This window comes from Amphibalanus amphitrite, unplaced genomic scaffold (assembly GCF_019059575.1).
Source record: "Amphibalanus amphitrite isolate SeventyFive unplaced genomic scaffold, NRLGWU_Aamphi_draft 000212F_arrow, whole genome shotgun sequence".
Classification (NCBI taxonomy): domain Eukaryota; kingdom Metazoa; phylum Arthropoda; class Thecostraca; order Balanomorpha; family Balanidae; genus Amphibalanus; species Amphibalanus amphitrite.
Window position 1 is genome coordinate 335876 of NW_024881707.1, and position 24105 is coordinate 359980.

The 24105-nt window shown below is 49.6% G+C and overlaps 2 protein-coding genes across 2 annotated transcripts in view; both read left to right on the forward strand.

Annotated features, from left to right (window-relative positions):
• The first annotated feature begins 971 nt into the window (after positions 1-971).
• LOC122385238 (F-actin-capping protein subunit beta) lies at positions 972-10364 on the forward strand. Its single transcript, XM_043373370.1, has 6 exons — positions 972-1129; positions 6282-6493; positions 7263-7435; positions 7713-7912; positions 8435-8546; positions 9260-10364. Exons 1-6 carry the CDS (start codon positions 1127-1129, stop codon positions 9382-9384), a joined length of 825 nt encoding a protein of 274 aa, XP_043229305.1. The 5' UTR covers positions 972-1126; the 3' UTR covers positions 9385-10364.
• A 1520-nt stretch (positions 10365-11884) lies between these two features.
• LOC122385239 (calsyntenin-1-like) overlaps positions 11885-24105 on the forward strand; it is a 128463-nt gene continuing 116242 nt past the window's right edge. Inside the window, exon 1 of the mRNA XM_043373371.1 lies at positions 11885-12105. Coding sequence (XP_043229306.1) covers positions 12036-12105 — 70 coding nt within the window. The 5' untranslated portion in view covers positions 11885-12035. The remainder of the gene's footprint in view (positions 12106-24105) is intronic.

Genomic DNA, 24105 nt, shown 5'->3' on the forward strand with positions numbered 1-24105 from the left:
TAACCCTCGCACGACCAGGCCATTTCTCATAACACGAACGACCAGGGGGGGGGGGGGGTTGTTACGACCCCCCCTGGCGTTTCGAAACGGAAGGTCGTAGAGCTTAGCGGAAAAAACCAACGGATTGCTCTCAACGAGATCTCGCGATTGGTGGTATATTTTTTGGTCCTAGGTCAACATTTGACCTACTTATGACCGGTCAAAGGTCAAATTTTCGGAAAAATCTAACTTTTTCAGATTTCCGCGCCGATTGCGGCAAAACGGTAAGAGATATCGACTTGAAACCTTCACTATCGTGATCCTTGATCAATTCTCTATCGTTTGGTGCGTATTTCGATGTCATAACTCTAAAAATGATGCGTTGGGAGCATCGGAAGTCTGCAAGGTCATTTGTGCATTGGGTCACGTCAGGCGTGTGACGTCACTGACCTGACCCTGACCCAAAATGAACTACAAGAAACAACCGACGATGCCTGAAATGGATAGCAAATTCGAATTCAGGGCATCAAAATACCCCGAAAAGGCATACAAGTGCAAGAAGTCATTACAGGTCAACCGAGGTCACTGACCTGACCTTGACCTTTAGTAACCTTGAAAAGGTCAACGGACATTGTGCCAATGTCAAATCAGCCAGTTATGGTTCTAAAACAATCCATCAGTGTGCCAGGTCAGTCGGCATTTATACCAATGTGAAGCAATCTCCAATTTAGCGTAAATCTGGCCGGAGGTTGTTCCCTTTATGACGTCATAACTCCGTGACCTGACATGACCCGATCAATTTTTTTCGGCAAAAGATGCGCAAAGGTTGCCCCAGAGGGTATTGAAAATTTCAGCCCGCTACGACAAGCCGTTTAGCGTGCACTTCGAAAAAACCTCAGGGGGGGGGGTGATACACCCCCCCCCCCTAGGCGTTCTAGGGTTAATATCGGTAGAAAAATACTTGCCGTTACGAAATTCCCTTCAACAAATGTGTGAGAATTTGGTAGCACTGACTCGGCGCTTGGTGGTTTTGTGACGACGAGCACCGACGCTTTTTCTGTTTGGGCGGAGGCTGATAAGTCAAGCCGCCCTTGGAATTTCTAAACATTCCAGTCCTGTAAATAACCGATACATTTTCTGCGGGAAGATGGTAAGTACTCTCTCCATTTTTGTCTGCTTGCTATTTGCATCGAGGTTGTCCGTCGAAGAAAGCTCTTCAATGTCCGGCGCGCTGAATTTGTCTACCGGCCTCACCCATTTTGTGGTTTTGATGACTTCGGTCAAAATGAATGCTTCAGTGTCAAATATTTCACATAATATTCACATTTTCAAGCTCCATATGATGGCTTCAAGAACTTAGTTCAATGATGCTGATGGTGTTTTCACTGATTATTTTGTAAATCACTGATTTTGCAGTCATTTTGTTGCCTTATGCTCACTCATTTTTCATTTTGTCTAGTGAAATGCAACTAATGCAAGATCTTGAAAGATGGTTTGATTGTGAAAAACTTCATGTCATGCTCCTTGACTTGCATGCTATCAATTTTATGATCGTAGAACTTGTAAAAGGTTATTTGCGCTGAAAGACTGTATTTTCTGTATTGGTAGAGCTGGCCTGATCATCAGCTGATCTAACCTAACCTAACCTGCCCTTCACCTACAACCTACCAATCAACCTGGGTTCAACCAATTTTAATGTTGAGTCAATGTGTGTGCTACTAGGGCTGCCAAAGCAGTGCTTCAAGTTAAGTTCAGTTGGGGAAACTACGAGGCGAAAGTCAAAAAATCGATTGGTCAATAAATGGACTTTTGATGACCATATATGGGCATAAATGCAGCCCCCGCTACTAAGGGTGAAAAACGGTATAACAAGCCGGTACTTACGGTATCGCGTCCACTTATGGGAGAGAAAAGGCTTCCATTTTCCACTAGGAATTAGTGTGATTTGATTAAATTTGGCGAATTGACTCGAAAATGGCGATAGGAAAACAGCTTTTCTGCAGGTTCTGGGCGTCAGAATCAGCTGGCCATTCAATAACCCAGCCAGCAATTCGCTTGGGCTGAGCTGTGGCAAACGTCGGGCAGCTTGGGCTTAGCTTGGGTTTGCCCACTTTGATCAAAACCAATGTATTTTTTACTGGGGCTGAGCTGGGGCATGCCACAGCCATGCCCACGTGCGGAAAGCAGTAGCTCAGCCCGACATCTGCCCGCGCATCCAAAACAGGCTTAACTTGGGCGGAGCGCGGGCTGACCAAGCTGGCTGTGTCCTTCGGCTAACTGGAGTAAAGCCAGAGCTTAGCCATACTTGTTCGGCTGTTCGCGCATGCGCAGTTCTGCGCCAATCATGTGCAGCGTTTGTGACAGTCTGCGCGCTGTGCGACGAAACGACACACCGGTGTTGGGGCATTTGGTGGTTGATGTTTGGGCCGGGGCGCGTGTGACAGCGCGAAGAAGGGATAGTGCTCACTGCTCTTATCAAGTGGGCTGGCATGGAGTTTTACGGTAGGTAAGTGTATTGAATGGTGCGCTTGATCGTATGTAAACGTCATGATTTTGACTGAGTTTCACACCATCAAACATGAAGCTGAATAGCTGTTCAGCCTGGCGACTTATACCCTCGCTCAGAAAAGCCGCATTCCGTGCCTTTATATCTTAGTGAAATACCAGCACTTCTGAACCAGGAAAATGAAATACAAAACACAAATATTTATCTACTTATCACCGAGCACGCTCATTCTCTGTCCGCGTTGAAAATCGAATGAACATTTTATACGGATCAATGAGAAGTGCTTTTACAGTATAAATGCAACAATAAGTTATTTTCAAGCAAACATGCAATGTAAATTAAACCAATTAATCTCTTTTTCAGGTACGTACCATTAGAGCAAATGGTTCAAAAAAAAAAAATGGAATAGTTATACAAACCAGGACCGGGTGGACGCCGCAGTCGCCCTCGCCAAGTGGTTTAGCGGAAACTGCCTGCTTATAATTAAGTAGGTATACCTACATATATGGAAACTGCACCGAAAGCTGGCCGACCATCTGCTGCAGATGTATGTGTGTGGAGGAGCTAGACGCCTCCAAAGCTCCCATTCACCAGAGTGAAGTTCCTTATAAACGATTGTTTGCTAATTGCTTTATGTCTTATGAGCGATTACTTTCTGTCCTTACTTTATGCTTTCGGTTGGGTGTTCAACTAAGTATTATGAACGGGGAGGGAGGCTAGCGGGCCTTGTGATTGTTTTATAGTTTTGAATTGATGGCGCTTTTTCATGACTCATGCCATATTATTGCTGCAGTTTGCAGTCCACTGTTTCATGTATTTTTGTTTCATTTGGCGTGTCTGTAGTCGTTTGAAATATACATTCAATCAAAGTCAACCACTACTTTCCTTTCGCAGTGCTCGATGACCGGTTAACAGAGCATATGAGTGACCGTAACAATTTTGAATATGCATTGTAACCGCACAACCTGCTGAAAGTGCATTGGCTGCTCCTTGCTACTTGATCCAGTGTGAAGCAAAAGCAAGATGAAGTCAAGTCGAGACTTGAGAAAACAGGAGCCGTCACTCGAGCCGAACCCGAGCAAAGCCACAGCAGTTTGCAATGTATAAACCCCATTCACTTCTATGGCTTAAGTCGGGATAGACAGGGCACACAGAGTGGGCTTGCCGGAGTTCAGCCCGCTCGGGCCCAGAGTAACCTTCATTATATAAATGGATTCACTGCTCGGGCTTAAATCGGGCTAACGCCAATCGTCGCTCAACTAGGGCTAAACTACGGCTGTCCGGAGCTCGCAGAGCGGGCATACCTCCGGCAGAGCATGGGCTTTAGTCGGCGTTTTTGTGTCATACGCCGACTTTAGCCCAAGCCCTAGCCGACTTAAGCCCGACTTAAAATCTCGGGCAATCCGCACTTGAGCCTGCTTGGGCCCGGAGCAAAATTGCTGGCTGGGAAATGGATTGGTGTTTTGAAAGAAAATTGTTAAAAGAATTAATTTAATTACAATAAACAAAGATATTTAATTTTAAAATAATAACTTAACCAGAATTAGAAAAACCATAAACAAAATAATAAAAATAATGACATTTTTTAAACCATGGTACTGCTTACATTTTTTGGCGTGTCTGTTTCAATCCGCCATATTTGGCAATCACTGATTGACCTTGTGTTGTAACTCTGAGATTTAGAGCTGCCAGTTAATTGTGCACCGAGTGAGTGTGGGCCTTGTGTGGTTAAAAAAATTATTATGCCTTATTTTTTCATTTGAATGCTAGGATGCATTGCAGGGCTGCGGAGTCGATGGATTTTCGGCGACTCCGACTCCGACTCCGACTCCGGCTTTCAAAAACCAGCTCCGACTCCGACTCCGACTCCGGGCAGAATTGTCGACTCCGACCGACTCCAACTCCCGACTCCGACTCCGCAGACCTAGCAGGGCTGCGGAGTCGACAGATTTTCGGTGACTCCGACTCCGACTCCGGCTCGGGTTTCTAAAATCGACTCCGACTCCGACTCCGGTCACAACTGTCGACTCCGACCGACTCCGACTTTGACTCCGACTCCGACTCCGCAGCCCTGATGCATTGAAAAGATGAAGTTGTCTGATTTTATGACCATATATGGTCATCGCCCCGCCCATTCCAGCCGTTGATTGGCTAATCCAATTTTTGTTTGGCTCCTCGTAGTTTCCCCAACTGAGTTTGCACCCTTTAAAAACTGAATAAATTCACAAAACAAACACATGAAAGAAAGAACACATCCTTCTAAGATTGAAAAGTGAGACCACATATTGATACTTATACTTTTTGCACAAAACATTATAATTTACACCCAACCTCTTGGTGAGTCAGGTAGGGTCTAGTTATGTCAGGTTAGATAAGGTTTTGTTATTTCTGCTTGTATCATGCCTGATTTTTTAGCATTAAATAATCATTTGAACGATTTTCAAGGTTAATTTATGGTTTGTGACAATATAGTGTGGTTTTATTCAATTTTGAGCTTATGGTGCAAAAGAGTGATATCACCAATAATAGTATTCAGGGATAGAGCTCTAGCCGATCAAACCAAATTTTATCTTCAGATTGATGTATAGGTACATACCTACTAACTTTTAGTTGGTGACACCATGTCACCAACTAAAAGTTACCTACTCAGTCCGTCACCATGACAGGCTCAGTAGGTACCTAGGTTCAGGGCTGCTTTGTGCAGTTCCAGCTACCTTTGAAGGTGGCCAGTTTGCCTGGAAAAAGTTCCTTTATAACATCCAAGCTGCCTTTTTAAAACCTTGCATGACCTTGTTATTGCATGTTTGTGATAGATATGTGCACTGAGCAGTCATGTGTACTATCCATCAGCAATTTCAACCAATGCCAAGAAATCATCAACTGATTGGATTGTTCTATCATCAATTGCCGTTTTAAGTTTGGTGGCCATCTATGTCATTTGCATCTGTCATTTCATGCTTCCCTGATGAGTCTAGAATTAAACCTCTAAGCTGATATTCATAGCTGAGGTTTACCATCAAAATAATAAAATCCGAAAAAAAAACTTGGAAATCAAATTATGGTGACATGTTATTATGCTCCTCGTGGCATATTAATTCATCACTGGTTTCATGCTCTGGTCACCATGGCATCAAAAGGCACTAGTTTGACTATTGACTACCTTTTCACTCATGGTAAACTCAGACCTGTTGGTGCCCAGGGTGGGCAGTGAATTAAATTATTGGGTCACTATAAAGCATGGAAGATAATGCTTCCTTGCGTCAATTTCTTAGTGTGCAGGTAACTGACAATATAACTATTCAGCTGCTCTCTGTTTTGTCAAAATAAGGAGACAAATAACGTGTGTCATGCAGTGAGCACCAAGACGAGGGCTACTCATTAAATATGCTGTCTCAGGTAATTCATTACTAGAAGGAGGATGGCATTATCTTTATACACAGGGGCAAGGTTAAAATCGAATACCATGACCCCATTTCCATGGGCGTCACCGATCCGGATCAGTAAATTCAAAGTGTATGATATTTCTCGAATTCTTCGTTACAGGATATAATTCAAAGTGGATTAGGCTTATAAAATCATTTGATCCCTTATTCTCATTTTCATATAGTGTCTAACTATACTGGATAAGCTAATCCATTTTTACTGATCCGTATCAGTGATGCCCATGGAAACGTGATGCCCAGGGAAACTGAATCAGTCCTTCTGAATGGCCGCCTCGTAAGATACGTGGACACTGAGTGGCACCCGTTTGATTCTGACCTCAGCCCCCCCCCTCCCCCGCCGCCCCCCTCCGCAGACGGACCAGGAGTTGGATTGTGCCCTGGACCTGATGCGGCGCCTGCCGCCGCAGCAGATCGAAAAGAACCTCTCCGACCTCATCGACCTGGTGCCCAGCCTGTGTGAGGAACTGCTCTCTTCAGTCGACCAGCCGCTCAAGATAGCCCGAGATAAAACGGTCGGAAAGGACTACCTGCTGTGCGACTACAACCGGGATGGGGACTCGTACAGGTAGGGACTAGCCACTGGCTTTTGTTTCAGTCTAATGGTGTGTAGGCATTGGTCGTGGTAGGTGAGGCGGATGAATCACCCATTGTGAAGGCCGTCTTGCGCCAGCCTGTTGGTGTGTGGGCAGTGAAACTATGATGGATTGTCGGACAGTGGTGCTGCGAGGACGTTGGGATTAGATTTTGGGGCATCGCTGGATAGTTTTCAAGTCCATACCGATGTGAGTCATTCTAGGTGGCTAGTAGTGCCACTGAATTATTCATCTGTGCCACCTTTATCCCATATTCATGCAGCGTGGAGTTATTAATCAGTGGCCTATTCTAAAGATATATTTCCGGTGACTTTAGCTTGAGTGATTGTTAATGTCTCTGCGATACAGGTTTTTTAATAGTAGAGACTGAATCTCCGTTTGTTTGACGCAACCAATCTTCCGTCCATTTGCCAATCGATAGGCGGTAAACACGACTCCTAATTCCTGTCCCCACTCACACTATGTCTCCCCAGCATGGCATCGCTATGCCATCTCCGTCTTGCCATGCCATCTCCCCAGCAGTGGTCTCATACTATGTAGACTGCTGTTGAGCACAGCTGGTCTTCCATCTCCTAGCCGCTGATCTGGTGACCGGTGCCCCCTCTCTATCTAACTCGCAGGTCGCCATGGGGTTACCACTGAGTAAAACCTCACTAACCCCTCCTCCTCCCATCTGACCTGCACGTCGCCACGGAGTAACCATTGGCTCTAACTTTGCTATCCTCCCATATCTGCCTGCAGGTCGCCGTGGAGTAACCAGTACGACCCGCCGCTGGAGGACGGAACCATGCCCTCGGACCGACTGCGGCGCCTTGAGGTGGACGCTAACGCCGCCTTCGATCAGTACAGAGACATGTACTTCGAGGGCGGCGTCTCCTCCGTCTACCTCTGGGACCTCGACCACGGATTCGCAGGTAAATTATCGTCAACTGATATCGGACTGGGATGATGATGTGTGTATTGCCGCATTTAGGCGAGAAAATGTAAGCGGTTTGTCGTTCGATATTTTTTTGCATGATCTTTGGTGAACATTTTGCGGTTGATTTCTTCATAATGATCTGCAGACTGCTATACCGCTGACTGCTCATAAACCCTTGCTATTGTTTTGAATAATGACTAATATGACTGGGTAACTCACTGTTATTCGCTGAGCGTTCTTTTTCTCACCCCACCTTCCTCCTATACCCCCAGGTGCCATATTGATAAAGAAGGCCGGCGACGGCTCGAAGAAGATCAAGGGCTGCTGGGACGCCGTGCACGTGGTGGAGGTGCAGGAGAAGTCCACCGGTCGGAACGCCCACTACAAGCTCACCTCGACCGTGATGCTGTGGCTGCAAACCAATAAGGAGGGCTCGGGCACCATGAACCTGGGCGGCTCGCTCACCCGGCAGGTTAGTTGGACGGGGAACTGGGAGGATGGGAGGGCGTGCGTACTGGGGGGGGGGGGGGTGCCTGTCTTGGTCTGTAGCGATTGATAGGGTGTTCGAGGAGTATTAGATGCACGCTGCGACTTTGTCTAGAGTTGGTAAATGTGCCGTTTGGGATTTTCAGGTCAGAATAGACGAGGCATTGCCATATCGAGCAATAGACCCGTGGGCCATGGCGGATGCCCCATTTTTTATTCGTGAGCATAAAATACGGGCTAGTGTCTGGGACGTTTGAATGGATGAATTTGGTCCTTAGGATGTGTGTAGTGAAAATGATGAAAGGTCAATATGAACTGATATTTTTTCATATCATTTTTTTTTTGCAAAAGCTTAGATGGATTATAGCACCGTGGAGCCGTCAAAGCACCATAGTTTCATGGAACTATCTGTCTAGGAACTACCGCGGTGTGACCGCCGGTGCTACCCGTCCGGCGCGGTGCTCTATCTACATATACTGACACCCCGTCCGTTCGTGTTCGCCCGCAGACGGAACAGGACGCGGTAGTGAGCGATACATCGCCCCATATCGCCAACATCGGCCGCCTAGTCGAGGATATGGAGAACAAGATTCGCAACACGCTCAACGAAATCTACTTCGGTGAGTCAGTCAGCTCCTGACGAGGCTGGAGGAGCGTGAACGTTAAGGTTTGCTGCGAACGAAGAACGCTGCGGAATATTGTGAACAGTGTCGTTTTATTACGACGTTAATTTGTTTTGTATCGCTATTTTTGACAGTTAACCCATTTATTTTTAGGTTATATTACAATGAAAACAGTTACGTTTTACTCTTTCTAAACCCATTAATCGAGCTATTCTGGCCACGGGCTGAAGTGCTGCGCAAATGTCGCCATGCTGGTCTAATCCGGCCGTGTGTTTGGTCAGTGATAGCCTGGCTAAACTGTCAGCCGGTAAGCCGGCACTGTGGAGATATTGACACTTATTCGCCTATTCCGGGTGCGAATCGGCCACGGTCAATGACACGAATACGTCATTGATTGTTGTTTCAGTGTGGTGTTGAGATTGCCGATGTTGACCTGTGACATGGCCAGTGGCATCCGAATCACCATGCAGCGTTGTTACTTGATGCATGCCTGACCTACAGGCTAGGTACAGTCGTGCTACACCGTTCCTGGCCCAAGTTGTGCTTCTTATGAAACAGTGATAGCTTTTTACGTCTAGTAGATAAGTTCAAGGAAGAGTCATGTAAATGCTTCCTCCATATTGCCGTCATTCCCTCTCTTCCACCTTTGATACATGTGAACGTCTGGCCGTTCGTTGGCGATTGCTCACTGCTCGCACTGCCCTCTACAGGTAAGACGCGGGACATTGTGAACGGCCTGCGGTCGGTAACGCCGCTCGAGGACAGCCGACGGAAGGCGGCACTGCAGACCGACCTGGCGGCCGCCCTGCAGAGGCGCCAGACCAAAACAGAGTAGCGCACCCGCCGCGCCCCCTGCACACAGACTGACGAATCGAGGTGGCGGCCGGGCCGTGACCAGCAGTGACGTGACGTGACGTGGCAAGTCAGCACGGCGCGCGTGACGTGATCGAGCGTGCCGGGGCCAGGGCGGATCGGTGGCGATAGAACTGTCGTGGGGCACCTGTGATGCACGTATCGGCTCCCTGAGGGACCGTGCCCCGCCGTAACGAGGAGTAGGACTGACGTGGCGCCCCTTCGCAGCCTGGCCCGCGCCCAACTGGAGTGTGACCGGATGGAGACCCGTGTGCCCCTGTATGAGCGTCCCGCGTGCCCCCGTATGGGCGCCGAGTCCGGCACTGCCGCCCGCCCACCCCTGTTTATCCCAGTTTAGGTCGGCCGTGCGCGCCGGCAGCGCTGCTTGGGTGCTTGTGCGGTGCCGTGTGTGGCTGTAGAGACTGGGCGACGCGGTCGCCGCCTGCTTCGGAGGTCACACGGCGAGCGCGGAGCGATTGAGAGCCGGCGCCAGCGTGCCGCCTCCAGTACCACGACCGTCAGCCGTGGCGTATTTATAAATTCACGGCTATGATTGTTGCTATATGAATAAATATTTTCAAGGAAGTGCGTCGTGTGCCCGCGAGCGATCCATATGCAGAGGAGCACGTACGGAGAGTATGCCGCGTGACTTGCTCCCCTGAGCGCCGCTTGATTGGCGGATAAAGAGCGTCTGTGGATATGGCTTTGGACGGCCTCGCCGGGCGAACTGTGATTCGGCTTCATAACTGGCATTGGTTTATCATAAGGGAAACTTCAGTGTTGTATTCAATTGCTGTCGTAAGCATCGGTTGGTTATTTGTGTCAAGTGACGATTAGCTGAAATGTATGCAACAACCTGATTTGATGGATTGAGATTTGAATTACTGTTGATTTGAAGCAGGGTGGTAGATGCTTGGAGTTTTTACATCATTTTCAGTAAAATATATTATTGACATAGACTCACTCGTCTTTTCCGTTTGTCACATTTGCAGATGACAACATGTTGGTCTCTGTTTGCAGTCATTTTCTGTCTCATGTAGCGATTTTTTGCAATAAGAACATATGCTTGAACGCTGTGTCATAAAACGGTAGGACTTTTGTCATACTTGGACGGCATTGCAGTTTTAAATGTAACCCAGGAAAATACAATACAGCTGAATGCGCGAAAAAATATAAAACTCATTTTGTTTTTTGGACATGTATAAAACATGTGCATTGACGGTTACTGTGGTGATCAACTGGTACGGTGGGAGGGGGGGGGGGGATTTCCTTAGCCCCCAGGCACCAAACACTGAAGCACGTAGAGCGGTATGACGGCACACGTCGATGGCTGGTAGAATATGAAATTGAACTTTTGTTTCTTGCTCGATAGTTCCTTTCGTTCAATTGAAACGTTTCAGGATTAGGGTGTGGTACTCGTATGGATCAATGGACCGAAAGGGAGACATGGGCCGATTCGACCGTGGACAGCTGCACCGCGGCGGCTGAGCCCGTCGCGCTGGAACGTGATTATCCCGCTGGGACAGGTCAGGTCACAGCCGCTCAAACAGTCCGATCCGAAGGGATGCTCCTTACTGGAGCCACCCTCCATCGGTTGGGTGGGTGGGGTGGGCCGGTGGTGGCAGAGGGAACTGTCAAATGCCCGTGACGACAGCAGTTTCACGGCCGCCGGGACCTGAGCTCAGCAGCCTACAATCTACATCCGAGCTTGTCGACCTTTAGGTACAGAAACAACAGCCACTTTTAACTTTCGACACAGCTGAGAAGACAAGTTCACTGGCTGGTGCAAAGCCATTGCCCATTAATTACTTATTTTGCCGAAGGATTTTACGGAAACCGATAACCTACCGAACTTTGGCCCTTGACCTAAGGTCACCAGTTGATGATTGGTGACATGATTGGCCATTTATTGGCATTCTCTGCCGCCTGCCTGTCGTAAATTATCGGCTCACGCTCAACCCCTTGTTTCTCCAAGGAAAATTTTGCTGAGATAGGTTGAATGAAACGGTGAAATGGTCCTACTGTAATCCCCCCGCCCCCGGCCGTCACATGTCCAAACCAATAGGTCCGGTGAGGATAGGTATAGAGTGTTTAACCAGAGCAGTTACTACGCTTCCTGAATTTAATCAGAACTTCTATAGTCATAATTCCAACGTAACTGCCAACTGGCTGGAAGTGAATATTTTGCTTTAGTTTAGAAATAATGTCACAAGGAAATGCTATGTCACACGGCACACCAAGGCTCATATAATGGGGTCATGGGTGTGAGCTCCAAAACTCGTCGGTGACACTGAAACCCCAAGATAAGTCATTAGTTGATTTAGACGGTGCATAAAAAATCCATCGACGCGTTGCCACCTAAACAAATCGATGTCCGGCCGGGTCCACCGTGCCCCGTCGGCCGGCCGCCGCCTGCGCGCGCAGGCCACCTGCGCCCGTGACGTCACACGGTCACGTAAGACGGCGACCAATCAGGGCCGGCCGGGCGGCCGGTGCGCGGCGGCAGTCGGCAGTGACCGGGCCGCGGGGGAGGTCCTTTGCGTCGCGCTCCGCTGCGCTGTGACCGGATTCTGCACCGCGACGCGCCCAGTGAGGAGCAGAGACAGTGCTTGAAGGCTGGGAGAAGCTCCGGAGATGGGGCTGGGAACGCTGACCCTGCTGCTGGCCGCCCTGGCCGCGGCGTCTGGAGCTCTGTCCGATACAGGTGAGTGCGCGCCAGCCGCCGGCGGCGCGTGGCAGTCGCTGGAACCGTGACGGCCGCCCGGTTTCGCAAGGGCACTCCGTTGTTCGTGTGGCGGGGACAGAGCGGACTGGCATTGGCCGACAATGGGAATTTGGAACGTACGCTGGTCCTGTACGGGTTTTGCAGTGTCCTGTCTCCTGCATGAGCCTCTGCGTAAATCGTAACCCCCTGGCAGCATTCATCATAACTCATTCGGCGCAGTTTATGGCGGATATGCAGAACCACCTCGTATTCTGTTAAAACTAACAGCCTCTGCGAAACCCGTCCTTTGTAGCCTCCTGTCTCTGACAGAATGGCGCTGAACCCGGAAGCTCCGAGCCGTGTCTAAAAGCGCTCTCACAATGCCCGGCGGCGCTGCGGACGTCCCCACGGCACATCAAGCTCGCCGGCCCAGCTGCAACTGTCCCCATGAATTTTGCGCCAACCCCGCCCGACTATGACGCCGGCATGCTGATGACATTGCCGTCAGGGCTGATGACGCCCTTGCATGTCGGCAGCCCGCCGGTCGCGGAGCCCGGGACCTCGGCTCGGCGGGGCACTGAGAACTGAGTTGTGGTGGGTGGGTGGGACGGTGCTGAGGAGTCTTTCCTTGTGTCAGCACCTATTCGACAATGCAGTAGGTCTCTGAACTCGCTGAACCCGTATATCCAGGGGCCTGTGTTGTCGGCTCCTTTTGTCGAGTCTTTGAGGTGTTTTCGTTATGTAACGACACGATAGCAATTTCTTAGCCCCCATAACGATCCGTGTTATGCTTAGGTTAAACAGTCGATGGCCATTCTGAGCCGGGAATGCAAATGCATGGCTGTTGAAGAGTAGTGGCAAGTGCATTTCTATGTGAACCTGATAACCATTTGGCCCAAGCTCCGCCAGCAAAATTGTCGTTTAAGTAGCGATGCGATAGTGGAAGAGTGTCAAAGGTGCTGCACCGATATGCACACTTATAACCGTCGTACAAGCTCTTAATGTTAATGGATATCGCCTTTCTCTTTTACCTCCGCTAAATGGCAGTATTCACCAAAGCTCGTCTCAGGAACTCCGGGTAAAATACACCATATTAGAGACAATGCCCCATTCACCCATGCTTCCCAGCGTGCTGGATATCCTTATGCGTTATCTACCTCGCCTCGTGTGAAACATCCGCTTCTCGGGCTCAGCTCTTAAGAAGTTTGAACTGCTGTAACCACTGCTATCGGAGATATTGCGATATAGGTAATGAACCCTGATGCAAAGTTCATCGTTCTATACATATACCATTGCTGCTCGTACTTCTGACTTTGTCAAGAAGATAGCAGAGCCCACAACCATCTGTTGTTTGGATCTCTCTGACGCCATTCCCTCATCGCCTTTGCAATATCTGCATGACTGATGACACGTCCTTTGCCATATCTCCACACATGTCCTCCGTGATGTGGGTATACATATATAGGACAAGTCCCATTCGTGTCATGTCTCACAGACCCATTTCCTTGTCCTTCGTCTAGCCAGCCGGTGCAGGACACGGAACCCGCCGCTCTACCGTTATATAAGGACGGCCCTTCGTGCAATGCAGCCGCGGACGTTGTTTTAAGTTCAGCCAACCCGTATAACCCGATTTGGCCAACTGCAGCTGTCTGGATAAGCACATCTTTCAATAGTCTCGAGGTGCTTGTTTCCGCTCCTGTGGTGTTGAAGAACCACGACTGAGCTGGCGGATCGCTTGATGCTCTGTTGAACTGGAGTGGGTCACTCGATTCCTTGTTGAGTGATGCACCGGCAAATGATGGTACTGGGAATTATTGAGATTGTCGTGGATGAATGTACGTGTTACCGTATTTATTTACGTATTCACGTATTTGCATGATGAAGGCATGGCAGAAAGTTGAATCGGAAGCCTACCGCAGGGGTACAGTTAGGCAACTCGACAATGTAGGTATTTGAGGTCGCCCAGCTGTAAATATATTATACATTGCCTGTCGTCTGAGTGCCTTATATGGTGGAAATGTTTCTGTCTCCAGGCGGTCTTAGACCCAGTTTAGCGAAACATTTTAGGACGTGCCTCGCAGAGCTGGTTTTCAGACGGATGTTTTGTTTTGCGTTGTCGTTTTGGGGCGGTAGCTGTGAAATGCGGCTTTCGTTTCACAAGTGTTGCGGAGCTTATGCAAATTGTTTGATGCGTCTTACGGACGCCTAGTGCTGCCAAATGTTAAGTATGGGATTTACCCTCAAAGACAAATCCAGTCCTAAATTTTGTTGGCGCACGCATGACAGGCGTAACTGCACAATGCACATTGCGCACCGCAAAGATCACGTAGTGGCTACAATAGGGTGGCACTTATTCTAGGGGTAAAAATAATATTTTGGATTTTTTAACGGGACACCCCCGCATTGCATTCCACTTGACATAAAAACAAGATGTGCAAAATATTTTGGAAATATGTAAAAAATTAGAGGTCGCTCAACGAGGTCAAAGTTTCATTTTTCCTCGTAAAAATCAAGTTTCCAAATTTAAGCTTGCGACTAAATCGAAGTTGAAAAACAACGTTTTTGTGCTTCAAGATTCTCAAATGTTGCTGACAGACATACCAAATGCCACGTTTTTACTCTCTTTCAACTGATGTGTCCACAGGTGGAAGGCGAAAAGGCCGATTTTTTTTCATTATTTTCACTACATGTAAACTGTGTCATGCATTACTGTAGCGTAACGTAGATATACGTGGTGTAGCTGCACAATGGGATGTAAACGGTGTGAGACAGCTTCCACCGCGGAAACCAGCCAGAAAACCGAGCAGCCGGTGACGTCCACTTTAGACAGACAAGACCGTCCTCCTCGCGCAGAGAAGGACGGAACGGTGCAACGGCAGGAGTAAGAGTTTAAAGGGACCCTCCCACCTTAACATTAGATTTGAGTTGAGATAGCCAAAACGGGGTCCCTGGCTCACAATTACCGGTTTCGGCACTCACAACATCGAGAAATGCCTTAAATCGGAAATATTGAATTTCAAAATTGCAGCATTTTGATTCAGAGGGGCTAATGCATAGGAATACCCCTCTGAATGTGTGACGTCAGCGCAGATATCTAACGATTTTTAAATGTTTGACTAAAACGTTTTGTAGCACGCGGTGGTATATGCTGCTTTGCGCGCAACAAGTGCCGCACTTTCAGCTGCCAAACTATTGCTTCCAAATAAAGTCGCTAGGAACAGCGAGATCCCAAAAAGTAAACAAAAGTAAAAGTCTAATATCTTGAAAACCGGTGAATATTTTTCGGTGAAATTTGGTAGATATTCGTTTTCGCTCTTTCTGAACCGAGCGACATCACTTCATGCCAATTCATAAACTTTTTTTGAAGGTGGGATACAAGTTACAAAAATGTATTGTGATGTCTTGTATTTGTTGTGAACAGCGTTCTTGCAGCGACCAGCGTTCATTCTATCAAAACGGTTTCAATCAGCAAGAACTAGGAATATTTGCTCTCTGTAATATAGCGCACGGGATTCAGGTTTCGTGGCGTTGGACGTTTGCCCGTCTTTCCGAAAGTCAGGACGCTGCCTCGCTCTCAGAGAGTAGACGGTTGCGTGATTTGGAAATCCTGTTTCGTGCCATTGACGTGTTGAGTTTTGGCTACCATTTCCTAACAAGTTACTTAGCTGAACGGTACAGATGACCGTTATCCTTGAGAAATGGCATTCTGGCTGGAATAACCATATTTTGCTGCTAACCATTCTTGACCCCGGATACCCAATGGCGGTACAAACGTATCCCGGATCATAATCAGCCCATATCTAGGGGATATCGTCCATATGATATTATGGCAAATGCTCTTAACGTAGTCCTCTTAGACTGTTCACAGCGGTATTATAGGATCATAGCAAGAAAAGTGCTGACAGGTATTCGCGGAGGTTTTCCCGAAGTAATAAAATTGCTTCTGGAATGAATAGGATAATCTTTATGAACAGGGTAATCTTTTTAGACATTCCGCTTCATTGGGAGAAATGCCTTTTTATTGTTCCATAATCCACTTTCCAAACGTATGTTTTTGGTTCGTATTCCTCCGTTATTTTTCTTGGTTAATTATCGACAATCGGTACTGGACTGGCATAACCGCGAAATCGTTCCGGGCTCAAATTTAGCAAGGCATGAAAAAATGCGTATGTTTAGATTGGCTATAGACAGGATTGGAAGGCCTTATTACCATTCGCACAGCTCTTCAGAGCTTACTTGTATGGAGCAGTTTTGACTCACACGCATAGGGTATGATTCTTGTGCATAGTGTTTCCCCTTTTGCTAGCATTGTCCCGAATTCGATGAGCGACAGACGGCATTGATTGGTGTCGATGGTGCGTGTCTGCAGTGACGAAGTAACGGAGAGAGGTTTCAACGCTGCAAAAGCACTGAGGGCACGCTTGGTCAGCCGTGTCTTGTTGAAGTTATGGCTCGGGCGTGAAGTAAGGCTGAGCAGAAGTGATGCGTGAAGCTACCGGGTGCGTGCTTGGGGCTCAGGCTGCGGTGACACATCCATACCCGGCCACAGTTGCGACTTGTCTCCACGGCTCGACTTGTCTCGCTAAACCCACAACCCACTGTCACCGACCGGCCCCATGTAGTCCCCATGTGCTTCGCCGTCACCACGGCCCGCCAGCCCGCTCGGACGGGCTCAGCACGCGCCTGTGGCCGACATTATTGATCAGTCGGCCGGCAGTGTGGCCGCCGGCTGGGGTGCGATCGGCTCCCCATCCCCTCCCCGGGCGGCACTGTCCCAAGCCGCTCTCCGCGCGCCGTCACTCGTCGCCAACTCGCCGCCGCTCGCCGCCAGCTCTCCGGCGACCGGCGTCCCGCAGTCTGGCTCCACCGAGCGCCGACGCGCCGACGTGAGACCGCCTCCGGCAACAGCGATCCATTTGAGCCGGCTAATGTCTCTGTCGGCTACAAAGAGATTTGCAGACAACGCTCAGCGTCGCACGGAGGTGGCTGAATGCCTCCGGCGACCGTCACGTCTCGCCAAACGTGACGTCTCGCCAAGACGTGACGGTCGTTTTATGACGCTCCGCTGTTGACGCCCGCCACGAGCCGTTGCGTCAGCCCAGAGCGTTATATCATCGATTTCCTCGCGGTGGAAAATTGGCTTCATCGTAACAATGTCATGGCAAGTATGGGCGTCACTTGGCGGTGCTCTGCTGCGTAGGCAGAAGTTCACGTGGCAACGACTGCCGATTGACGATATATGCTCTCAATAAATTTTTAATGGGGGCCTAGGCAGATTAAGTAGCGGGCGGATGCTCCACAGACAGATTTTCAAGTAAAAACTGGAAAAAGTTATTTCTGTTAAGCTGTATACCAAGCCTGCTGTACCGGCCAAAGTGTTAAGTGAAATGCATGAAACATTAAAAAAATCAACATATCCATTCGAACTAGTAAGGAAGTCTTTTTTTGCGGACTCGCTTAATGGTAAAACTTGGGATCCTTTTGCTCCACGACCATCATAGCAGAACTTATGATAAACGTTACGCGCCAGATCGCCCTCCTTTCCGTGGGTCGATGTGTGCGAGGTGTTCCGGCGCATCGCTCCGGCGACGGTGAAGGTTTCGCGGGGGTCGGCGCGCACTGTATCGACCGATTCTGAATGCACCCGGCAGCGGAATCGATGCACGCCAGCGGTGGGCGTAGACGGCCGTACTGGGCCGTGCTAGGTCGTACCGGCCGGTGATGGCCGGTGCGGGCGGCACGGCATGCAGTGCTGAGGCTGATGGTGCCGCGAGGGATCATTGACGTGATACTTTTCTGTAGGAGAGGAGGTTTTGCTACACATTGAATGACACCTAGTGTATGATGCGTCACCATAGCTGCATTTTTGAATTTCTCTCGTCCTGTCCAGTTCACGTGAGCTCGGCTGGTACAATATCATTCAAACTTATCGTATTATTTTCAGTGCATAGCATGATCAGCCAATGGCTTTTGCGTCAATAACCAAAGTCCGCTGAATTTCTTATGTTGTTATTACTTTCATCCGAAGCCGAACTCTGCCAATATTGATCTGCTGGTACGCTCTGATCTGCGTGGATCTATTGACGTCACAAACTGTGCGCTGACGTCACCCTCCCGGCTCCCTGCCGTAAACCTCTACCACTGTGTGACTAGGGAGACCGCGGCGCCGCGACCGGCCGCCGGGGAGCCGTACGGCTTCAGAACAGCTGCAAAAGCGCAGCTCCCAACGAGCTTCGGTGGCAGCCTCCGCAGCTGTAGGGAGCGGGTAACCGCGCAGAGCGCAGCTGCGGCTGAAGGGATGGAACTAATTGTAGAGAGGCGGTCGTGATCCGTTGGTTTTAAGCTTTGGCGATCACTTTACGATGACGTCAAAAACGCATGGAAGCTAGATTTGGGAATGCAATTGCATCATGCATTTTGGCTAGCTGGTGGTATTGGTAAGGGTGCTGCCTGTTTTCCTATTGGGCGTGATTTCACGCCTGTGTAAGAAGCTGGAAAAAATACAGAATTAACCCTCGCCGGCCGAGGGGGGGGGGGCGGGTGCCGCCCCCCCCCATAGGGTTTTTTCGCGATAGCTCCGAACACGCTGGCGATAGAGAGCTGAAACTTGGCATACCTGACCTTTGATTCAAGCCGGATCTTTTGACACCAACCGCATTTTTGGGTCAGGTCAGGTCACTGACCTATGACGTCATAAGTGAACCTCTGCACGGTCTTCAGATGTCGCAACTTCGCAACGCCCTCACTGCCAGAGGAGATGTCACAGGGAAATGAAACTTGCAGGGTCTAGTATCCATTATGAGTCTCACAGTTTGTATATCTCGGATTTTTCCTAAAGGTCATATGAGGTCAGGTCATTTTCGTGACCTCACCATTATAAGTCAATGGGGAAAAATGAAAACTGCTATTCTGGCGCCGGGAACGATCTCCAACTATCTCAAGCACATAGAATCGTGATTTGATGCACTCCTTGCAAGGTAAGATGCGTCACTTTTGCAATGTTGACCTTGCGTAACGTCATTTATGACGTCATCAAGGTCATATTAGTTTTTCGTCAATAACTCTTGATCAAATTGAGCTAGCGAGTCAGGAAAGCCACCAATGGACTCAGGAAGACCTGCCAAATCGAATGATATGCGACATGACCTCTTTCGACCAACTTCGTGACCTGGGGGTGCTGACCTGACCTTGACCTGAGGTCAACACCCCAAGTTGACCTGACCCGGACAAAAAGTATATCATTCGACGCGCCTGAGCGAGGCGAACACGATGCTGCCAAAATCGCGGCTCTGCGGCCGTTTTTTGCGAAGTTATTCACCAAAAACTGAACCGTACCTTGGGGCACTTGACCTGACCTCAGAGGTCACCGGTTGACCTAGGACCTTAAAATCGGGTACCAATCTCTGCGTCTCGTAACGGCGCACACGCTCGTTTTTTCCGCGACGCGCTAGCTCCACCAGGGGCGAAACGGCGAGGGGGGGGGGGTCGTACCCGCCCCCCCCCCCCTCGGCCGGCGCGTATGTAGAAAACCAATAGGTCCGGCGAGGGTTAAGAGAAGACCAATAATGAATCAGCTGGTTTTTTGTGACCGGAACGTGCATATGGCAAGTGTCAACCGTGAAAGACATTTCACAAGAGAATGAAAAATGTTGATCCAGGGTTTATAAGGATAATCGTGAGTCGTGACTTCAACTGAATGACATGGGTGTGGCGTCTGGTGGGATTCGTGACGGGTCTTGGTGGACTCGTGATACAGTGCTTGACATCCTGGCTCTATGGTAGGTAACATGTGCTGTCATTGTTACCCTCAACCGACTCCATTCATATCTCCATCAACGTCCTTCCCATTTTTCCGCTGCACATTCTCACCACGCCAGACGAGCTTCCTGTCCTTGGCCTGTCTGTGGTCCCGCGTGGTGTGGTCTTCCACTTTTTGTCGCATTTTCCTGACGAGACTTCAACCTTTCTGAATAAAACCGGTCTAAAACGATGCAGACGTCTCTGCTCTTTTATTTCCTCTCGACACGCGCTGTGTGGGAAAGTCAGAGTTTGGCCGTTTCCTCTGCAGAGTGCCGTCTTTGGGAGAGAGCCGGCGATTAAAACGTCTTTTAGTGCGGCCGCCAGGTGCCGTGCCCGGCGAGCCTACTCAAAGTGCCGTCCCCCTGTCTAATTCAGCGCCATTCTGAATGTCGGAATTGAATCTGGCCAGCCAGTGAGATGCTCGAACTATCCCCCGGTGGTCGTGAAACTCGAACGCGGGGCCTGCACGCTGCAGCTGACTACCCGGGTCGCAGTGCCTGCGGAAAGAGAGTCTGGGAGGAGGAATATCTGATCCTATGACCTTTCGGGGAGTTTTCAGATGTTCTCTACGCTGCTTTCGTGGCTTGAAGACGCGCACGATTCCCCTGCCAGAGAATCGTGAGGAGCAAACGGTATGAGTCATCGCCTGCCCTGTGCACTCCTCTATCTTTCTTAGAGTCACTCGTAAGAGTCAAATACACAAGTCATCACGGGAACACTCACCCCCGCTTGTGATGACTTTCTTTGTTCCGTCTGTCGCACGCACTCTGGTACTCTCCACTCGCGCTCACTGGATACTGCGTCTTCAGGACTGTCTGGCCAGTGGACCTGACGTCGAGAGGAGGTGTCAAGAGGTGCGTAGCGCGTGATAGCCAGGGGGCTGTGCTGGATGGGTTGTGACATGGCGATGGCAGCAGATGAGGAGTCGAGTAGGGAGACGCTTAGTGCAGGAGGTGTGATAGTTGCCTCCATTGGCTCATGAAGATGACGTGGTCCGAGGACGGTATTTTGTGGATGATACTGTGTTTGATATCTGTTTGCGGATTTCTCGTTCGTCTTATAATTCAATGTCAAATTTTGCTGCGTTCATAATCATTATTGCGCTGCGCTGTTAGCCCAAGTCATAAAAATAAATCAAAATCGACTCGGTTTGCTGCGGAAAACTGCTATCTGGGGATCCTATCAAGGACAATGAAATGGCCTTTCTGCATGACGAGCCGGAAACTAAAGTGGCTTAGTAACTCAAACCCGTTTGTTCCGTGGCTAATATCAGTTTCCACCATTCTAGAAGAAAATTGAAACCATTCTACGTGATGCATTCTCTGTTGTATTTAACCGGGTTTTAACCGGGTTTTGTTATTTATCTAACCCAAACTGCCTGTTTTTTTTTTATCCACCAAGGTCATCAATAACTTATCTGACCTATGTGCACAATGCATAAATCCAAAAGTTTCCGTAACTTTGCTGGAAAGTTTGAACACTTTCCGTTCCATCATCCTTTGCTGCCACCTCTGTTTACCGGTGGTCGTGCCGCGTTTGTTTTTAAAACAACACCTATATAACACGAGGTCGAAAGGCACGCATGCTATCTACTTAGTCATATGGTGCATCAGGAAGGCTGAACGACAGCGCTGGGCGATGGTAGCGGCGAGGTCGGTGGCGGGCGGTCACGAGTCCAGAGAACATCGCCCACAGTCCTGCCCTTTCGTGGCCGTTTGTACGGCCGGCTTCCATGTTATGGCGCTGTAAATTTGAAACTTCCGCCTGACGCGTGGCCGTCGTGGCCGCTTAGCTTACCGGCTGCCGTACTGAGTGCGTCCTGCGCAGGCGGAAACGGGTACAGACGCCGAGTCCCGAGTGCCTGACCGGTCCGTGAACCATGACGCACTCAGGGCACGATATGGTATAAATTGTGGTTATATTTATGATGTGGGGTTATTTCGGATTATGTTGTACTCGACCTTTGTTTTGCTGCAGTAAAGGGGAATGGTCCTGAATTTATTTTAATAAATAGATCGCTGCCTAGCGATGTTTAAAAACCTCTAGCTAGTTATTCTCTTGCCCCTGTCTTATCTTGACACCAATCATGCTAATGCATTTATCAAGCTACATCCAGGTACCTGCACATCTCACTGTGCACATGGATATTGGACATGTCCTTACCTCACATTCGCTGTGGATTGAATCTAGGACATCTACGACACGAGCTCACAGCCTTCACCGTCTTCCAATCACGTCTTCTCCCCGTGGCTCGCTAGCTCGGTGGGTTTCCTAATTTGGCGGCCCATTCGGGCAGCCCTGACTGGGACGCCTCTCGGGTAACCTCGAACACCCACCATTCGTGCCGCAGATAAACATCTCTGCGGCTTCTGCACGGAGCGCGCGGGCCCGTATCGCCGGCCTGCTCTATCTCTGTCGGATGTCGCAAACCTTTCAATCTGAAATGTAATCAGCCGCCGCCGCCGCCGCCGCTCTCGGCTCGCCGCACCAGGAATTCCTTTTTTTGCCCCGGTCGCCACCGCGAGATGGGAGTTCTGTGAAGCTCAACAGCAGAAACGCCGATAGCAATGTCGCTCTCCGTCGGGAAGGGTCGACCGCGACGGGCGGCGGGCTATAACGGTGGAGACATTGGACGGTGATTTCGGTAGCGGGATAGCGACGGCCAATTGTCTGAGTCTCATGGCCGTCTCTGCAATCGACTGGGCTGGATTGGAGCCGATCAGGGAGGGATGGGAGGTGGTTTGGTGGCAGGACTGACCGGGCGGGCTGAGCCAGGGACGGCTGGAGTTCAGAGGTGCTCTCCCGGGCCGCTGCCGTCTGATATTCGATATGCTGGCTGGAATAGTAGCCGTCGCACCGAATACGGGAAACGGAGATCGAGAGCGGCCCTGAAATCGGGTCAATGTAACGGGGGCAGTGTCATAGTGGAATGTGTCATTGAAGTTTCGACCCTTTTATTAATGTGGTCCAATACGGATCTTGCTAGTGGCCAAGGGTTGTTGATCGGTGGTTGCGCTGGACGCCGATGACTTAGCATTTCGGATGCCTTAAAACTACAAGCGTAATGGTTGGATTGCGTGTTGCCGTGATGACCGGTGAAGTAATTAAGTAATTTTTGATGAGGTAAGTAGTAATAGTTTTAATAGATGAAGGAATTTTAGATGCTTACGTTTTATTTATAATTGCATGCGTTTCTGCTTCAGTGGCTGGTGATCTTTTTGATTTTTTTCCGGAATGAGTTCACGCTGAACCGGGAACCGAGTACCACTGCAGTGATCTGGTGAAATATCTGGAAAACCCTCTAACCGAAGACAGTTTCTCATCCGATCGTTGCTGATTGAGCCTGTCACAAGCAGCAGCCGTCATGTCAAGTCGATCCCCATCTCAATGGCCGCCAGCTTCCAAACGTCTGTCGTCTGCCAACATTGGATACAGCAGTTGGATGCAGCAGTTGTCAGCGGCAGCCCACAGTTTTGCGACAGACAGATGCGCCATGACAGGTCCGGCGGAGAATTCCGTCCCATGACTATGAGACATTGTCAGGCTGGTTATAGTGACTTGTCAAGGCGGAAATCACAGTTACGTTTACTTTTTAACAATTTGCCAAAGGCGAATACATAAATAGAATCAGCTGAAGCCATTAAGCTTTCTGCACTGTCTGCACTAAGCCCTTTGCATTTGCTATGATAGCTATTGTTTTTTATTTTAATTGGATCTTGCTAGCGTCTATCTTTGTCGAATTGCAGTCGTATTTCGCCCTCTCCGGACGCCGCGCCAAGTAGCCCGTTTGGACAGCCGTCGCCGGCAGAGTCCAGTGAACGAGCGGCGCTCTGTTCTCGATAGCAGGCAATACGGTCCGTCGGCAGGACTGCGTCCGACCCAAGACGGCGATAGAGTGGACTGCATCGCTCACACGACAAACTGCCGCGCTTCGGTGGAAAGTGCCACCCCGCGGTCCACCCTCCATCCGCTTCACGCTGACCTGATGATCCTCTGCCCGCCCGCCGCCCGCCCGCACGGTCCGCCACGCCGCCGCGCAATACGAGCCCGGTGTGCCGCCGCCGTAAGGACCCGAGCCGCCGTAAGGACCCGAGCCGCCCGGGCACATTCCAAACACGATCCTGCCGCCATTACGGGAGCACGTGCCAGTGCGGCTCCGACTGTACTGCTGACGCACGGGGTCTCCCGGTGCCGGGATGG